General features: G+C 36.6%; 2 protein-coding genes across 2 annotated transcripts; both read left to right on the top strand.

Moving 5' to 3' along the window:
* Positions 1–5,876: 5,876 nt before the first annotated feature.
* On the top strand, positions 5,877–7,929 carry LOC18010481 (jacalin-related lectin 10). The gene is made up of 4 exons (XM_024150386.1): positions 5,877–5,925; positions 6,544–6,758; positions 6,925–7,356; positions 7,672–7,929. The coding sequence occupies exons 1-4, from the start codon at positions 5,880–5,882 to the stop codon at positions 7,927–7,929; spliced, it is 951 nt and encodes a 316-aa protein (XP_024006154.1). The 5' UTR covers positions 5,877–5,879.
* A 7,840-nt stretch (positions 7,930–15,769) lies between these two features.
* LOC18010482 (jacalin-related lectin 8) lies at positions 15,770–17,517 on the top strand. Its single transcript, XM_006392904.2, has 4 exons — positions 15,770–15,858; positions 16,216–16,430; positions 16,615–17,040; positions 17,260–17,517. The coding sequence occupies exons 1-4, from the start codon at positions 15,810–15,812 to the stop codon at positions 17,515–17,517; spliced, it is 948 nt and encodes a 315-aa protein (XP_006392966.1). The 5' UTR covers positions 15,770–15,809.
* Positions 17,518–17,722: the final 205 nt, after the last annotated feature.

Consider the following 17,722-nt stretch of genomic DNA (forward strand, 5'->3'; position numbering starts at 1 on the left):
CAGCTGATCTCTTCTTTAAAGAGGTCGTGCGTCTACATGGAGTGCCCAGGACCATTGTTTCAGACCGAGACACAAAATTCCTCAGCCATTTTTGGAAGACATTGTGGAAAAAGCTTGGCACCAAACTATTATTCTCCACCACTTGTCATCCCCAAACGGATGGAAAAACAGAGGTAGTAAACCGTACACTCTCAACCTTATTGAGAGCCACGGTTGGTAAGAATCTCAGGAATTGGTTATCTTGTCTACCTTTCATTGAATTTGCTTATAATCGCTCAAAACATTCTGCTACTAACCAATCTCCTTTTGAAGTTGTCTATGGGTTCAACCCTCACACGCCTTTAGACCTTATTACTTTGCCACCAGCCATCTATTCAAGCGCAGAAGGAGAAGCTAAGGCCGATTTTGTGAAGAAGCTGCACCAAAAAGTTAAAGAGAAACTGGAGAAAAAGAACGAAAAGGACAAAGCAAGAATTGATAAAGGGCGCAAGGAGGTTACCTTTGAACCAGGAGAGTGGGTGTGGTTGCACATGAGGCAAGAAAGGTTCCCACAACAAAGAAAATCCAAGCTTGCACCAAGGGGAGATGGGCCATTCCGAGTCTTGGAGAAGATCAATGACAATGCATACAAGCTGGAGCTGCCAGGTGAGTTTAACATATCTCTTACTTTCAATGTTACTGACTTGTCTCCTTATGTTGCAGATGAATCTGTTCTGAGGTCAGAACCTTCTCAAGAGGGAGGGGATGATGAGGGCATAGAAGCACAAGCTCCACCTATACCAGCCGTGAGACAAGGGCCAAGAACAAGATCCGGAACTAGAGTCTTGAGAGAGGAGTTTAATCAAGCTATTGAAGCCTTACTTAGCATCCACGAGCAAGAAGACTCTTTGTACCCAAGCTTTAAGGCCACGGTCCAAGAAAGAAGCCTGGAGGAGCCTAATAAAGAAGAAGCTTACCTGATACAAGACAGCCCAACAACTGAATTGCCACTTCTCCGACCCAACAAAGAAGTGTCCTTGTTCAGCATCAGCATCATACCAACTTAAGATCATCTCAGCCGTCCAACCCACCAAGGTAAGGGAATGAATACGTTTATTTACTTGCCTAATATGGTTTTTCTGTCTTTGGTTTGTTTTACAGGTTCCATTCATAGTTTTAAATCTTAGAATATTTCTTTAGTTATTGCACAAGTCTGTTCCTTTAGAGTCCCAGAAAGTTGTGTCCTTATTATGTAATTTGCTTCAAGTCCCCAAGAAGGGCAAAGCTGCATTGGACTCTCTTATAAAGTCCCCTATAAGCAGCCGTGTATCTTTTACCCTACTATCAATAAAATAACGCAGTTCTTTCAAGCTTTGTCTTGTCTTTGAATTCTCTGAATTCGCTTAAGAGTTGGTGTTTGATCCTCCTCTTGAGAGTTGGTGTTTGATCCATCTCTCGCCGGTCTTATCAAGGTTCAGTCCATAGAGCTTTGTGGCGACCCTCGTTCCACCGTGTGCATCATCATTCGCTTCATTCCTTGACTCAATCAGAGAGAGTTACACAACCAACTGATCGAGTTCCATCTTCTTTTCATATCAAACCCATTTCTGTTCTTGTTGAGAGAGTTACACAACCAACAACAAGGATCCATCCCCATCTATAGGCCCGTGCCTATATCATTTACGATTATGATTTATTTACAAATTAATAATAAAATAATAGGTAAAATTAAAAAATATAATATAAATATTAAAAATATATTTTTAAAATTTTATAGAACTAAAAATATATATAAAAATCGGGTTAAAAATATTTTGGTAACTAAAATCACTAATTTTGAATTATACACGTATATCAAAAATATATTTTTCATACAAAATAAAAACATAAAAAATTAAAAATTATTGCATACACTATAATGTGGTTTGAAAAAACAGTTGTACTCCCTTCGTTGATTAAATTTTAGAAAACTATAATGCTAAATAGTACTGTTAATACATCTCAAACTTTTAACAAATATTTATATTATACGGTAATATGAACGGAAAAGTTAGAATTATGTTTTTATAATAGTTCATTTTGAATTAATATTAGCGGACGGGTTAAAATTATATTTTTATAATCATAATTAATTTTAATACTATAAAAATATATCTAAACACAAAAATCAATATTTTCACTTATTAAAAATATATTTATAATTATAATTATATCTAAACTCAAAAACACATATTATATTACAAAATTCGTTAAACAATAAAAAATATTTCCGTGCGGATGCACGGAGTTAGAATCTAGTCTGAAGTAAAGTGAGAACTTAATTAATATTTAAACGGTAAGTCCCAGTCGGATTTGGGTTAGAAGTTGATGAGCTAAAACATGTTATCAAACTCGAATAAACCAAAATATGGTAATTAATAAGATATGATCGGTTCTATAGTAGAATTTAGGTGCACCGGAAAAAGCATCATCTCAAATTAAAATACTATTACTGAATTTCTCATTTGAGATCTGAAATAAGCTTAATTAATATGTACTCAAATAAGTAATATATTTTGACATTATATAAATAGTGATATTTACGTAAAGGTGTGTGAAACCACATGCATGTTTTCTTGTAGTAAAAGTATCATCTGCAGTTATAAAAAAGTGTGTTTCTGATACTAAGTTTAAGTAAATTAAACCTCAAAACTAGAGCAACTCATAGATTAAATAACAACCGATAACTATCCCATAAGTAAAACTGGGACCATTTATACAATTTATCAAGAAAAGAAAACTGGTTCAGATTCCATTTTCAAAATATTTTAAACTTTTATTTTGGGTTTACTAAACGGAATTACTATTATTTCTTAAAATAACCTTTACAAAAATGTAACATGCAATTATAAATGGTAAACACAAATTCAAACAGAATATTCTCTTAATCAACAAGCAAGTAGTTAATATCAATCTTGAGCTAAGAGCATGTGCATCGCTGTATACCCTAATATACCCTAATGGGTATCTTATCCTATATTCAAATAATAAACAGGGTTTAGAAACCTAAATTAAAGACCCTCTTATTTTGCATATGCATTGCTATATATCCATCAATTATTCAACAAACTGAAAAGTTCAATCAAAGACACCATCGATAATTTTTCAAACCATCATTCAAAAAAACAGTCGATAATCAAAGAAATCGATGTAATCAAAGGCATCAACTATCAATAATGATCTAATGAAAACGATGAAGAAGAAATAAACAAACCACAAGTAAATCGTAGACTTATTTTTGAAATGTCCGATGAAAACGAGGAGAGAAGGCAAGAAAGAGGAATTGCTTACCGTCGAAAAGGTTGTCCGATCATCCGCCGCTAAAAAACCGATGACAGAACAGGCCGATCATCCGTCGATTGAGATGTCATCTTCCTCGCCTTTGACGGAGAGATCGAAGACGAAACGAGGTGTCATGGAAGAGAAATGACAGATTCATCAAAGATCCTAATTTTTTCCCCTTTTCTCTAATATCCAATGACATCGTGACACGTAGAGCCTGAAACCGTCTCTAATTTATTTCAAATAAGAGAAGTATTCAACATTTTAGAGGTCCATTGGATTATAGTTATTCACTTTTAATGATAAGAGATCCAATGAAGACCAGCGATAATCATGGTCTAAGGAACTTCAGTCTTATAATTAATATTGAACACGTGAAGCTAAGAAGGCACGAAAAGTGAGTAACAAAGTATATAGTCTCCAAAGTCAAAACTATATATTTAGGTACCAGATCTGAGACTGACTTAGTTAAAAGCAAGTAGGTTTTCATAATATATCTTTCGTAACCATAAAATGATTCAGATATACGTTTTGGGGTAAGAGTGTGAGACTTTTACTAAAAAGCACCTTCTAAATGAGAGAAGTATTGAACAAAATATCGGAATTGTGTGGTTTGAAAAAAAAATCATGGAAACATTCCCAAGAACTTGATCTTAGTAGTGAAGATATCACTCAGCCTCCTTGGCCAATAAAATTTTGATAAAATTATATAGAAGGAAAGAAGAATCAAAAAAAATTTACGTGTTGACGAATCATAGATCTAAAATCCTTCATCTCTAAATCCTAAATCACCCCTAGACAAGAATTTACTGATAGAAATGGAAAGCACAAAATTATTTTTGTAGATTACACTGGGTCTTGATGAATGAAGGGCAAAAATGTGTGAATTATTATTTGATTGATTTTTTTGATAAAGAATTATTATTTGATTGATTTTATGGTTAATTAGTCAATGATAAATAAACTTGAAAATAAATCAAGTATAATTCATAGTCATTCATGTGTTTTTTTTGTTATCGTAATTAAGGATAGTAAGTTAATAACCGGTAGAAGTTTTTTTCCCTTTGAGCGGCCTCTCTCTCCTCTCTCTTTTCTCTCTCGCCTACGCCATCTGAAAGCTCCTTTGCCTCTCCGGCGATTCATCTTGCCGGAGAGGGCTCTCCCCTTTTTATTTTATTTTTTTTTTTGTTTGTGTTCTCCTCAACAGAGTTGGTGGCGAATCTGGGCTTCTCGGCGAAGCTGCGGTGGCTCGGCAGGAGATCGGTGGTAGTGGTGCTTTGCGGATCCTATCGGGTGAAGCTTCCTCAAGCGCCTCTCGGCCGAGCTCTCCTCTTATGGTTTTTAAAGGTGTTCCCGGCGGTGTGGTGGTGGCTGTAGCGAGGTTGGGGTTTAGATGCGGCGATTCAGGATTTGAGAGCTTGAACCATCGGAGATCTCATGAGTAAAACGTTTGTTTTGAAGGCGTAGACGGTTCATGAAAGGAGATTTCTGGCGGCGGCTGATCTACGTCGATGGAGGCTTCTCGGAGGTCGCTAGGCGTGGTATGGGTCTCTCCTCCCACTGGTGGTTTTCGAGTTTGTCTTCGGATCGGCTCTCCTCTTCTTTTCTAGGGGTTCAACTAGTGACTATTTGGGGAATAACAGAAATGATAAGGAAAAAAAATAAAAAGAATCAAAGAATAGAACAGATTATCATAATAAATGGTAACTAAAAAACAGGAACAAAAAATGGAACAAATTCACGTTAAATTGATGTCAAACAATATATTTTTACCAATTTTTATTATTTCTTTATCATTTCCTATTCCCTAAGGAATATATTTGTTCTATAATTCCTCCTATAAAAATGAATAAAGAGGAATGATATGTAATAAAAATTCCATTTAAATAGTAAAAAAATTTGGGAATGGAGAAGAATATCATATTCCCTATCATTCCTTTCCTCAGTTATGGTCACCAGTTGGATCCTAGGTGTTTTACTTTTTCTCTCGGATCTTTCATCGTGAGGTGGTAGCGTTCTTTGGGTCTCAGATTCAGGTTTTCTGGTGCTCTGTTTCTTAACGGCGGAGGTAGCGGCGGCTGTGGAAAAGTCGTTTTCGTTTTTGGGTTAATGTGTATCCGCCATCCGGTTTAGACCGGTTTTGTAGTTTCTCTGGTTTAGAATTTTCACTTAATCGAGTCCATTTGAGTTTTTTTGGACCTTGTTTTCTTTTTTTTATGTGTTGGACTTTTGACCCATCTTCCTTTATAAATTAAAAAAAAACAAAAATATATAAAAATGAAAACTTTTTGACAAAAAAAAAGTTAATAACCAGTACAATAAATTCATAAGATATTTTAAACGTTACACATCTAAAACAAATATTTTAAAAATCAAATTCCTTTATTCACAAAAAAAAAATCAAATTCCGTTTAAAATAAATCGGTCCAATAAAATCTTTAGAAGAATAAAAACTTGAAAACTGAAAAACATTATTCTGTTTGTGCCATATAGGCCACTAGTTATTTATTTATGTGAAAGAGCGGAACAAACTTGTGTCTATAAATAGCATCTTTATCAATCATCATAGCACAGCAAAAATGTTTATCATCTATATTTTTCTCTTTCTCTCCTCAGCCATTATAGGTAATTAATCTCTCTCTCTCTCTCTCTCTCTCTCTCTCTCTATCTATCTCTCTCTCTCTCTCTCTCTCTCTCCCCAATTTATTATACATGATTTTCCATGCATTTGTTTTATATAAGATGAAATGTTAAAACGATACTACATTAAAACACTAATGTTCATTATTTCTATTAATTATATTCCCCAATTTATTATACATGATTTTCCATGCATTTGTTTTACATAAGATGAAATGTTAAAACGATACTACATTAAAACACTAATGTTCATTATTTCTATTAATTATATATCCCAATTTATTATACATGATTTTCCATGCATTTGTTTTATATAAGATGAAATGTTAAAACGATACTACATTAAAACACTAATGTTCATTATTTCTATTAATTATATTCTTACCATAAAATATAACAGTTCAATAATAATTTTGAAGAATAAAGACTATAGACGCATAAAAATATATTATAATCATTATCAAGTTCAAAATATATTAAACTATAGACGCATAAAAATTTAATTCTGAACAGATATGATGCTTGACATGAAGCAACATTTAAAAATAAAAATCTCAACATAGATTATAATATAATAACACTGTGTGCCTTCAATTTATGAAGATTCCAATGGGTTAGCCACGGCCCAAAAGTTGGAACCAGTTGGTGGAAAAGGGGGCAAACAGTGGGATGATGGAGCCGACCATGACTATGTAACAAAGGTTTATATACGAGGTGGCCGTGAAGGAATTCATTACATCAAATTCGACTATGTCAAGGATGGACAATCCATAGATGGATCAGTCCATGGTGTTTCGAGTGATGGTTTCACACAAACTGTATGTTTTTGAGTTTTCAAGTGGATATCCTAGTTTCTTCAAAAAAATTTAAATACTCTACTAAAAGTACATGAATACAGAGATAATTAAAAAAAAAAATGTGGCCGAGATTCCATGATTTTGAAATCTTTGTTTATATATAGCAATCTTTTTATTTTTTGGGCAGTTAGAGATTGACCAATCCAATTATGAACACATTGTGTCTGTTGATGGTTACTACGACGACAAGACCGGTGTGATGCAAGCTCTTCAATTCAAATCCAACTTGAAGACTTTTGAATTGATTGGATATCCAAAGGGTACTACGAAGTTTTCACTTGGAGTCGATGGCAAGATTATCATTGGCTTCCATGGATCTGCTGGGAAATACCTAAACTCCCTTGGAGCATATGTAACAACGGCTCCTCCTACTAAATCGGAACTTGTAGGTGGTTTATATGGAGGTGTATATTGGGACGATGGTCCTAATTATGACGGTGTAAGAAAGATGTATGTTACTTATACTAACTATCTTATTAGGAGTATCAGCACCGACTATGACAAAGACGGCCAAGTGGTAACTTCTTATCACGGGAGCAAGGATGGAGAGACAAAGGAGGTACTAAATTCCTCAACTCTATGTTAACATTCTTCTTAATGCTCTTGATGAACCACTATATGATAAAACTTGTCTTCTTGTTCTTTCAAACCAATTGGTACGGAATATACTGGCCCATATCATTCCTTTGGACTAATTGGATCGTTATCCTTTGTCTACAAGGATTTATTTTATGTGAACTTCATAGGAAAACGTTTTGACATGAATTTGTATGTGTATTAGATCTCCATTTCTTTCAATGGTGAGATCTTCCTTTTTTTTGTCTAGATCAATGGTGAGTTCTAATTTCTAATTTTGCTTTATAAAACATTGTAGTTTGCGATCGACTATCCAAACGAATATTTGACGACCGTGAAAGGTACCTACAACACAATCCCCGAGGATGGCGTTTTGGTCATTAGGTCGTTGAGTTTCAAAACATCCAAAGGAAGAATCTCTCCCACGTATGGATTAGTGTCTGGAACTGAATTCGTGTTCGAGAGAGAAGGTAATGTTATTGTTGGTTTTCATGGACGGGATGGTGGTGGTTTCGATGCTATGGGAGTTTATTTCTCACCGACGATTACTTCGTAATTTCAGAATTATGAAGATTATAAATTATTAGGGTTCCATGGAAAAACTAACTAGCCACGAGTTTGAACAGTTTGACCATGGTGCTTAAATTATTTCTCGTATCTTTTACTTACTGTACTAGTATTTATACTTGTTGTCTCAAATGTTAATGTGATGTTGGTTTTCCATTCTGCAAATCTCATGTAATAAAGACAAGGCTTAATTATTCAAGCCTATTTCAATATTTTAATAATAAAACAACTCTTGTACCATCATTACGAACAAATTTTTTTTTTGTTATATCAGCCGGACTTAAGTGGTGAAAATTGATCTATTTGTTTGGCAGCGTCTAGGGTTGAAAAATTTCAAAATAGAGGGTGACGTCGTAAGAAAAAAAAAATCTTGACGTTGTGAACTCAATCTCCCAAATGTTTAAACTTTGAACCGTGTTTGGTGACCAAGCGAAACGGATTGTACTTGACAACAAGCTCGGTAGCTGCTTCTTGGTCGTCGTTTGAGAGCATAGGGGTGGATCGTGTCCCGTGTCTGAGACAATGGCTCAAGGGAAAACCAACGATGATCTCTCGGGACTTTCCATTGTCTCGGTTCTAAAACTCAGTAGGCTAGTGGACGGTGGAGTAGCAGTTAAACGGTTTAGACGGGGACTAGTGGACAATTAGGAGGTGTAAATTGAAATAATGTCAAAAGATTTAAGTAGCATTGTTAGTGGTCTGAGATGGTTCATGGTTGCCTGGTCGGATCTAACTTACGACAATCAAACTATTTATTTTTCAGAAAATGTGTTCCTGATAGAAATTAAAACTCAATCTACAATATAAACACTACAAGAGAACTTCAGTCCTAGAGACGGATTTTCCATTACTAATCTAGCTAAAACAGCTAGCTAGTAGCTACCTAATAAGATAGGATAGCAGTACAGATGATTCGTCCATTTTATACAAAATACTGTTCATATAGAGATACAAAGTCTTTGAGACTTGACAAAAAGACATTTTTTGTGGGATGAAAGGTTTACCAGACATTATTTTGGTTAAATTGAGGAATCTGATTTAAACTGAACCTAGGACTAGGAACCCTTCGCCGCCGCCGTCTTGCCTCTCGCCGACGGTGAGAATCCTCTCCCTTTCCTCGCATCTCTTGTTTTGCCTCCTCTCTCTATGGCTGAACCTTTCTCTTCTCCTCTTCTCCCTCCCCCCTGTTCCCCCCGATCTACTCTTCCTCCATCCCATTTCTGAGTTGGGTGCTCCGGCGGGGTTTGTCCTAAGACCCTCTTTCCCTCCTCGGAGGCCTGTGTTATCTCTTCGGATATCCCTGGTGGTTCGTCTCCTGCAGAAGTTGATGTTGTTGCCTCTGGATCTAAGGACTATTCTCCTTCTCTTTGGGTTTCGAAAGTCAGATCTTCCTTCCAGAAGCTTTCTAAGGTGGCTTCTCCTTCATTTGGCTCCGACGGCACTCCAGTTGTCAGGGCTCCAGATTCCATCACCCTTGGATCCTCTCAAGTTTGGAAAGACCACCTTATTGCTTATTTTCATGGAAATCCTCCTTCCTCAGCGAAAATATTTTCGGATTTAAATCCAATTTGGGATATAGGCTTTTGGTACTCCGGAAATTGCTCTTTCACCGTCTCTGTCTGGTCCCCTTTGGCGAATTTGGCACCGATGAAACTTGTTCACGCGCCAATTTGGGTTCTCTTCAAAAATATTCCTCAAGAGCTTTGGTCGCTTCAAAGTTTCAGTACCATCGCTTCCGGAATTGGGATTCCTGTTCATTCAGAATCTTCGAAGCTTCCTCCTTACTCAAACGGCATTGCAAAATTGAAGGTTGTTGTCGAGCTTGCAAAGCAGAGGTCTTCGTCCGTGTGTGTCACAGACAAATTGGGAAACTCAGTGGTTGTTTTTGCATCTTATCCTAGTCTTCCTCCACGATGTAGGCGGTGTCAGGAATTTGGGCACTTGGAGCTCAGGTGTCCTGAAGGAATTATATCTAGTTCTGGTATTAAATCGGATTCTGTGGGGAAGGCAAACTCTGTTCCTCTAGTGCTAGAAGGAAACAACGTCAAACCCTCCTTTTATTATCTGCTTCTCCATCTGGCCCGTCATCGTCTCGCTCTCCTCGTTCTATTCCTGATTCTGGCTCTAAGGACAATTGCCCTCGCAATTTGTCCTTAGTTTTAAAAGCCTAGTGCTCTGCACTCCCCTTTTGACTTCTTATGAAGTGTTTTTGTTGGAATATACGAGGCCTTTGCGGCGACTCTCGGCAGTTATCAGTTAAGAGGTGGCTCTCCACCAACCGTCCTTTATTTGGCGGCTTTTTGGAAACACATGTGTAACAAGAAAATTTGGATCAGTTCATGCGGCAAGTGTTACCTGGATAGAACTTTGATTCAAACCACTCGGAGGAAGCAGTAAACGGAAGAATTCTGGTCATTTGGAATCCCCTTCTATCAGTTGTTACCTATATGAAGACAGACCTGATTATGCTCTGCGGAATTTTTAATCTAGTCTCCACTCAATCATTTACTGTAGCCTTCATCTATGCTCGGAACACATACTCTGAACGGCGTTCTCTGTGGGAAACGATTGACCATTTGTCTAATTCAACCCTACTAGGCAATCATCCTTGGTTAGTCATGGGCGATTTCAACCAAGTTTTATCCTTGTCGGAAGCTTACTCCCTTCATCCGAGTATCGTCTCTCTTCAAGGTATGAACGATCTCCAGGACTGTCTGTCTTCTTCTGGATTATTCGATCTTTCCCATCGGGGATGCTTCTTTACTTGGAGCAACAAGAGCCCCTCAAACCCCAAGTCCAGGAAGCTTGACCGAGCTCTCATTAATGAAAGCTGGCAGGTCAGTTTTCCCTCCTCAAGCGCTTATTTTGATGCCCCGGGAAGCTCTGATCATTCTCCTTGCATTGTCACCTTGTCAAACGAATCTGTAAGGAGGAAGACCCGCTTTACCTTTTCTCTTTTTATTCTTCTCACCCGAAGTATTCAGATCTTATGGCATGTGCTTGGAACAGTCTGGTCAACCCAACGGGTCATATGGTTACTTTATATCAGCGTTTGAGGTCCGCAAAACTCTGCTGCAAGTCTTTGAATCAATGCAGTTTCAGTAACATTCAGTCTAGGACCAAGGAGGCTTTTGAGAATTTGGAGTCTATTCAATAAAGGCTGTTATCTAACCCAGTTCCAGCATTATTCGAAGATGAGAAAATAGCTAAAGATAAGTGGTTATTTTCTCGCGTCTGCTGAGGAAAACTTCTTCAGACTCAAGTCCCGAATTCGCTGGATGTCGGAGGGAGATTCTAATACCAGGTTTTTCCATAAGTCTGTTGTTGCCAATCTATCCAGGAATAGAATCCACTTTCTCTACGACAATGCAAATGTCATAATTTTGGATCCTCTTCAGCTTAAAAATATGGTAACACAGTATTATTTGGACTTATTAGGATCTGCAAATCCTGGCGTCCACCCCTACTCTGTTGATCATATAAAGAGTCTTCATCCCTTTCGATTTTCAAGTGCCATTTCAGCCCAGCTGTGTGTTATTCCTTCCGATGAAGAGATCACAGCTTCTGTTTTCTCCTTACCCAAGAGTAAAGCCCCTGGGCCTGACGGGTTTACTATCGAGTTCTTCATCTCTTCTTGGACTTTAGTTGGAGCCGATTTAATTAAGGCAGTTAAGGAGTTTTTCTTGACATCCTCAATGCACAGGCAAGTGAATTCCACAGTCATTGCTCTAATTCCAAAGGTTCCTGGAGCTTCCAAGCTTGGACAATTTAGGCCGATATCCTTATGTAACACAGTCTACAAGGTTATTTCCCGTATTTTGGCTTCTCGGCTCAAGCTTTTTACAGCTGACTCAGTGCAAAGAAATCAGGCAGGGTTTGTTCAAGGCAGATTATTGTGCGAGAACGTTCTTCTTGCATCCGAACTTGTAGTCGATTTCAATAAACCTGGTGATACTTCTCGGGGCTGTCTACAGATCGATATTTCAAAGGCTTATGATAATGTGGAATGGAATTTTGTGTTAAATATTCTAAAAGCTTATGATCTTCCGGATGGTTTTATTCGATGGATTAATCAGTGTATCAGCACTCCTCACTACTCGGTGGCTCTTAATGGAGAATTAGTAGGGTTCTTTCCCGGCAAAAAAGGGTTAAGGCAAGGTGACCCTATATCCTCATCTCTTTTTGTTTTGGCAATGGATATTCTATCCAGAGATTTGGATAGGGCAGCTCGTGAAGGTGTTTTTAACCCTCATCCTCTTTGTCATGAGCCTCTCATTACCTATTTGAGTTTTGCAGATGATGTTCTCATTTTCTTTGATGACTCTCAGAGGTCTTTGGACGGTATATTACGTGTTTTGCGTAATTTTGAAGGGGTTTCCGGTTTAGCTCTAAATCTGAGTAAGTCTTATCTGTTTGTTGATGGAAATAATCTGGTGGCTTCTCGAGATTTAGCGGACTTGTTTGGGTTACAGCAGGGGTCTCTTTCGGTCAGATATCTTGGCCTTCCTTTGTTACCTCATAAGATGAATCCTCAAGATTATCAACCTTTAATTGATAAAGTCAAAGCAAGGATTTCATCATGGACTGTCCGTCATCTCTCCTTTGCAGGAAGGCTTCAACTTATCCAGTCGGTTCTCTTCAGCATCATAAACTTTTGGGCATCAGTTTTTCCTTTGCCAAAAGGCTGCATCGACCTCCTTGAAAAGGTGTGCAATGCATTCTTATGGAGCGGTGCGTCTGATTCTGCCCGCGGGGCCAAAATTGCTTGGAACTATGTTTGTATTCCTAAGAAAGAAGGAGGTTTGGGTTTGAGGAAGATTAAAGACTCCAACCAAGTCTACAGTCTAAAATTGATTTGGTTGATATTTGCTAAAAACGGGTCTTTATGGGTTGCCTGGATCAAGAAGAATATCATTAAGGAGAAACTCTTTTGGTCCGCAGATTTCCATCGGTCCGGGAGCTGGATTTGCCGAAAACTGTTGAAGCTTCGAGTCATGGCGCGTTCCTTTCTGGCCTGTCAGGTCAAAAATGGAAGGAAAGCTCTGTTCTGGCATGATGACTGGACTTCTCTGGATCCCTGATTGATTTAACTGGACCTCCTGGTCCAAGGGTTACTGGAATATCTTCTTCTGCAACGGTCTCTCAAGCATGCGCAAATGGTTCATGGGCTATTTCAAACGGAAGACATCCGATTCTGGTTTTGCTAAGGGGCTGTCTCCCCCAAATCCCACCTGATACTTCCTCTGAACAAGAGGATTTCTTCCTTTGGAGAAACTCTGCAAATGAACCTCCGGGTATGTTTTCAACTTCTAAAACTTGGAAACTCCTTCATCCGCCAGCCCCAGCTGTCACTTGGTACGGATCTACTTGGTTTAGAGATTGCATTCCAAAACAAGCTTTTGTTTTTTGAATCCTCATGCGTGACAGATTACCAACAAGGGACCGTTTGCGTAGTTGGGGTTTGAATGTCCCAGAAGAGTGTCTTTTGTGTAACTCATATCCGGAAAGCAAAGCTCATATTCTGTTCGATTGCTCTTATTCCAAGGAAGTTTGGACTTCATTCTTCATTCACCGGACTCTCTCGCCTCCTACTCTTCTTCTTGATATAGTCTCCTGGGTTCGTAATCCTTCACGGAATGCAAAGCTTAATACTATTTGCAAGATCGTTCTACAAGCAGTGGTCTATTCCTTATGGAGAGAACGAAACTCACGGTTGCACAATGCAATTTTTAAGTCGACCTCTATTATTATCAGGGAAATTCAACTAATCATCAGAGCTAAGCTTGCTAGTATGGATCGCAAGGAAATTCAAAGCCTTTCCCGTCAGACTTCTTCCATTTCTCCTGATCACGAAAGTTTCATATACACTTGGTTCAAATACATCCAGCTGTGACGGCTTCGACTACTCATTTCCCGTTTCACATGTGTTTCCTATATGTCTTTTATTTCTTTTTTTTAGGTCCTTTTTAATTCAGTGTTCCTGTAATCAAAACGATGTCCCTTTTAAAGGGTTGGAATGAAATAAAATAGACTTTAAAAAAAAAAAAAAAAAAAAGTCTTTGAGACTTTTCGTATACTTTATACAACATACTGTTCATATCCCAACATGCAGTAATTTAACAGACTACCCTACGATTAAATACAAAAAAGGTTTTCGTTATGATTTTTTTTTTTTAATAGAAGGTTTGGTTTTCGTTATGATCATTTTTATCTTTCGTTGAACATGATACATGAATCACTTCAAATATATGTTTTGGCCTTTTGGGGTGAGACTTGTTATAAAAAACATCTTCTATATGAGAGAAGATACTTGACCAAATTATATATCGGACCTGTTATTTAAGAAAAACAACTCAAATAGTCAAATCTTATTCTCATGGAACGTGGAATCCCATAAATGATCTTATTAGTGAACTCAGCCTCGTTGACCAGAAACAACAAAAAAAAGAAAAAACAAAAACTTGAGATCCACGACAGATTCAGGATCGTATATCATATACGGTATATGTTCAACTTTACGGTGAAGCCAACACTAATAAGTACGTGATTTAAGAAAAACAACTCAAATAGTCAAATCTTATTCTCATGGAACGTGTAATCCCATTAATGATCATATAAGTGAAAAATCACTCAGCCTCGTTGACCAGAAACAACAAAAAAAAAAAGAAAAAAAAAACAAAACTTGAGATCCACGACAGATTCAGGATCGTATATCATATACGGTATATGTTCAACTTTACGGTGAAGGCAACACTAATAAGCACGTGAATTGGAATCACAAGTATTCGTATCACGCTAAAAGTCAACTGTAAAGATAAATGAAAACAATCGAACAAGAAATTCATATAAACGATAGACCAGCTAACAATAATCGATTTCTAATTGCCTGGTCAATGATAAACTTCAAAATATATCGAACTATATATATGAACATAGTCACATACGCTTGTTAATCACAAACTTGTGTTATTATAATATTTATTTTAACAATTTAACTCATAAAACAAAACTTCCAAAATCATATAGATAATTTTGGATTTTTTAATTTATTACAGTAAATATTTTGATGAATTTTTAGAAATACACAAAACTCTATGCAAAATCTAACAAGGTTTTTTGCGAATTTTATAATTGTCTAAACTTTTAAAATCAATCCAATCTACATAAATGCAACTCCCATTAATCTGCGATTCCAATACAACCAGGCATTGAAGATGACTCGTTTTAAGAAAGTTTGTTAAGAGAAGCAAAGTTATAATCAATTAAGATTACCTTAATTTTTTCTTAAATTTAATATTCACCACCGTTAAAACCGTATCTCAAACAAGTCCCTTATATTCTTCAATGAAATTCATAATCGTTATCAAATCAAGTTTTTCGTCATCATAAGCACAACAAAATTCTAAGCAATTCAAAGTTTACGAATTTTGTGAAGCTACTTCACACTGTTGAGTCTGTGAACGATTCCAATTCAATTAGAGATGCAGAGTAACGAAAAATTCCATGACCTCGATGAAACTATGTTCTTCGATTTTGATTTTGAGAGACCGTGTTTAGTTTCTGGAAAGAGAAACTAGAAGAAGAACTTTTGTTGCATAAATTTATTTATAATTTACTCATTATTAAGAGGGAATAGTATTATCATAAAGTACAGTACTTAATTTTATATAGTCCAATTGCGTCAGTTATGCAACTGGCTCAGAAAAAGAGACGCTACTTGGTGTGTTTGTTGTAGTGATTGCCTTATGGGACACTATACATATTTTATAGAGCCAAAAATATTTATTGGTATATATAAGATATGCTACATGGTTAATGAATGCATAAATCTTCATCCCCAAACTATACATTCATCAATCACTGAAGCATATGATGTTGATCTTCTATCTTATTCTCTCTCTCTCATCTGCCATTTTGGGTAATTAAGCTAACTATGTCTAGATCTCTTCCTCTATCTCATTCCATCTAAATGAAAGATTTCAGCCAAGCTTCCTCATTTTTCTTCAAATTATAATATGTATATATGTCATATTATTTTGAAGAAATATTATATGAATTGATTTCTTTTTTCTTGCAACATCAAATTTTACGTTTAATATCAATTTGTGTACAAATATCCAGAGAATTCACAAGTCTTCTTCCCTTCGTTTTGACAAGGGCTGATGCTTGGCTTGTAAAAAAAAGTAATTTTTATTTTTATTTTCATAGTCCCAGCATAAACTATGGTGATCTGATTAAAACAAAATACCCTAATTCAGTTATATATGTTTTAAAGATTCAAATGTGTTCGCAATCGCTCAAAAGTTAGAAGCGATTGGTGGGAAGGGCGGCAAGCTTTGGGATGATGGAGCCGACCATGATTATGTAACAAAGATTTATGTACACGGTGGTCATGAAGGCATTCACTACATCAAATTCGACTATGTCAAGAATGGACAATCCATAGATGGAACCATCCATGGTGGTTCGGCCGACGGCTTTACACAGACGGTATATTTAATAATTTCATGCGGGTTATTTTATAAAGACACTTTTTATTGGAATTTTTTTTTGTATTTTAAGAAATATATATATATATATGTATAGCACTGTGAAAACAAACCATAAAAGTATAAGAATATTTATATCTTATTTTACAATCAAAATTATTAAATTTCGCATTTATTGTTTGCAGTTAGAGATTGACCATCTCAAATACGAACATATTGTATCTGTTGAGGGTTACTATGACGTAAGGACTGGTGTGATGCAAGCACTCCAATTCAAAACCAACATCAAGACTTCAGGATTTATTGGATATCAAAAGGGTATTAAGTTTTCACTTGAAGTCAGTGGAAAGATCATTGTTGGCTTCCATGGATCTGCTGGGCTCAACCTCCGCTCTCTTGGAGCATATTTAAAGACTCCTCCTACCAAATCGGAGCTTCAAGGTGGCATAACCGGAGGCGAATATTGGGATGATGGTCCTAATTACGACGGCGTAAGAGCAGTGTATGTTACTTTTACTGAAACTCATATAAGGAGTATGAACATCGACTACGACCAAGACGGCCAAGTGGCATCTTGTTATCACGGGATGAAGAATGGAGAAACACAAGAGGTCCTACATCTCTACAACCCTAAACATTCTTCGTCCATATATATAAACATGGTTTTGAAGTGCTTATTGTACGAGGTTCTTGTGAATATTGTATCTATATCAAAATTATTCGACTGTAAGTTTACTAGTTAAACATGGTCAACAAATTTTATATACTAGGTTCGGTCTATATTTATTTTAAACAGAATTTCCAACACTAATTTTATACATTAATTGCAGTTTGTGGTGGACTTTCCTAATGAATATATGACATCTGTGGAGGGTACCTACGACCACATACATGAAGGTAACTATTTGGTCCTTACGTCTTTGACTTTCAAGACATCAAAAGGGAGAATCTCTCAGACATTTGGATTAGTGACTGGTACCAAATTCGTATTGGAGAGTCAAGGTAATGCTATTATAGGGTTCCACGGAAGGGATGGTGGTTCTTTTGATGCTATCGGAGTTTATTTCGCTCCTATGGCTCCTTCATAGGGTTCCATAGTCAAGAGCCTTGCAACTTTAATCGTGTTCTTTCTTATCTTATACTACTTGTTACTTTGGTATCGTGTTTCAGTTTTATAAATTTCATTTAATAAGAAAACGTTTATGTAACCTATCATCAGTATTTCATAATAAAATAACTATCATGTCGTCGAATTACATTAAAATGAATTTGATCAATCCTTTTCTATCCTCC

This window comes from Eutrema salsugineum, unplaced genomic scaffold (genome assembly GCF_000478725.1).
Source record: "Eutrema salsugineum unplaced genomic scaffold, Eutsalg1_0 scaffold_7, whole genome shotgun sequence".
Classification (NCBI taxonomy): domain Eukaryota; kingdom Viridiplantae; phylum Streptophyta; class Magnoliopsida; order Brassicales; family Brassicaceae; genus Eutrema; species Eutrema salsugineum.

Coding starts and splice junctions, on each gene's coding strand:
- LOC18010481 (XM_024150386.1), top strand. CDS start 5,880: ATGTTTATCATCTATATTTTTCTCTTTCTCTCCTCAGCCATTATAG. Junction 6,759..6,924: donor GTGATGGTTTCACACAAACT/GTATGTTTTTGA, acceptor TTTTTTGGGCAG/TTAGAGATTGACCAATCCAA. Junction 7,357..7,671: donor AGGATGGAGAGACAAAGGAG/GTACTAAATTCC, acceptor AAAACATTGTAG/TTTGCGATCGACTATCCAAA.
- LOC18010482 (XM_006392904.2), top strand. CDS start 15,810: ATGATGTTGATCTTCTATCTTATTCTCTCTCTCTCATCTGCCATTTTG. Junction 15,859..16,215: donor TCTCTCATCTGCCATTTTGG/GTAATTAAGCTA, acceptor TATGTTTTAAAG/ATTCAAATGTGTTCGCAATC. Junction 17,041..17,259: donor AGAATGGAGAAACACAAGAG/GTCCTACATCTC, acceptor CATTAATTGCAG/TTTGTGGTGGACTTTCCTAA.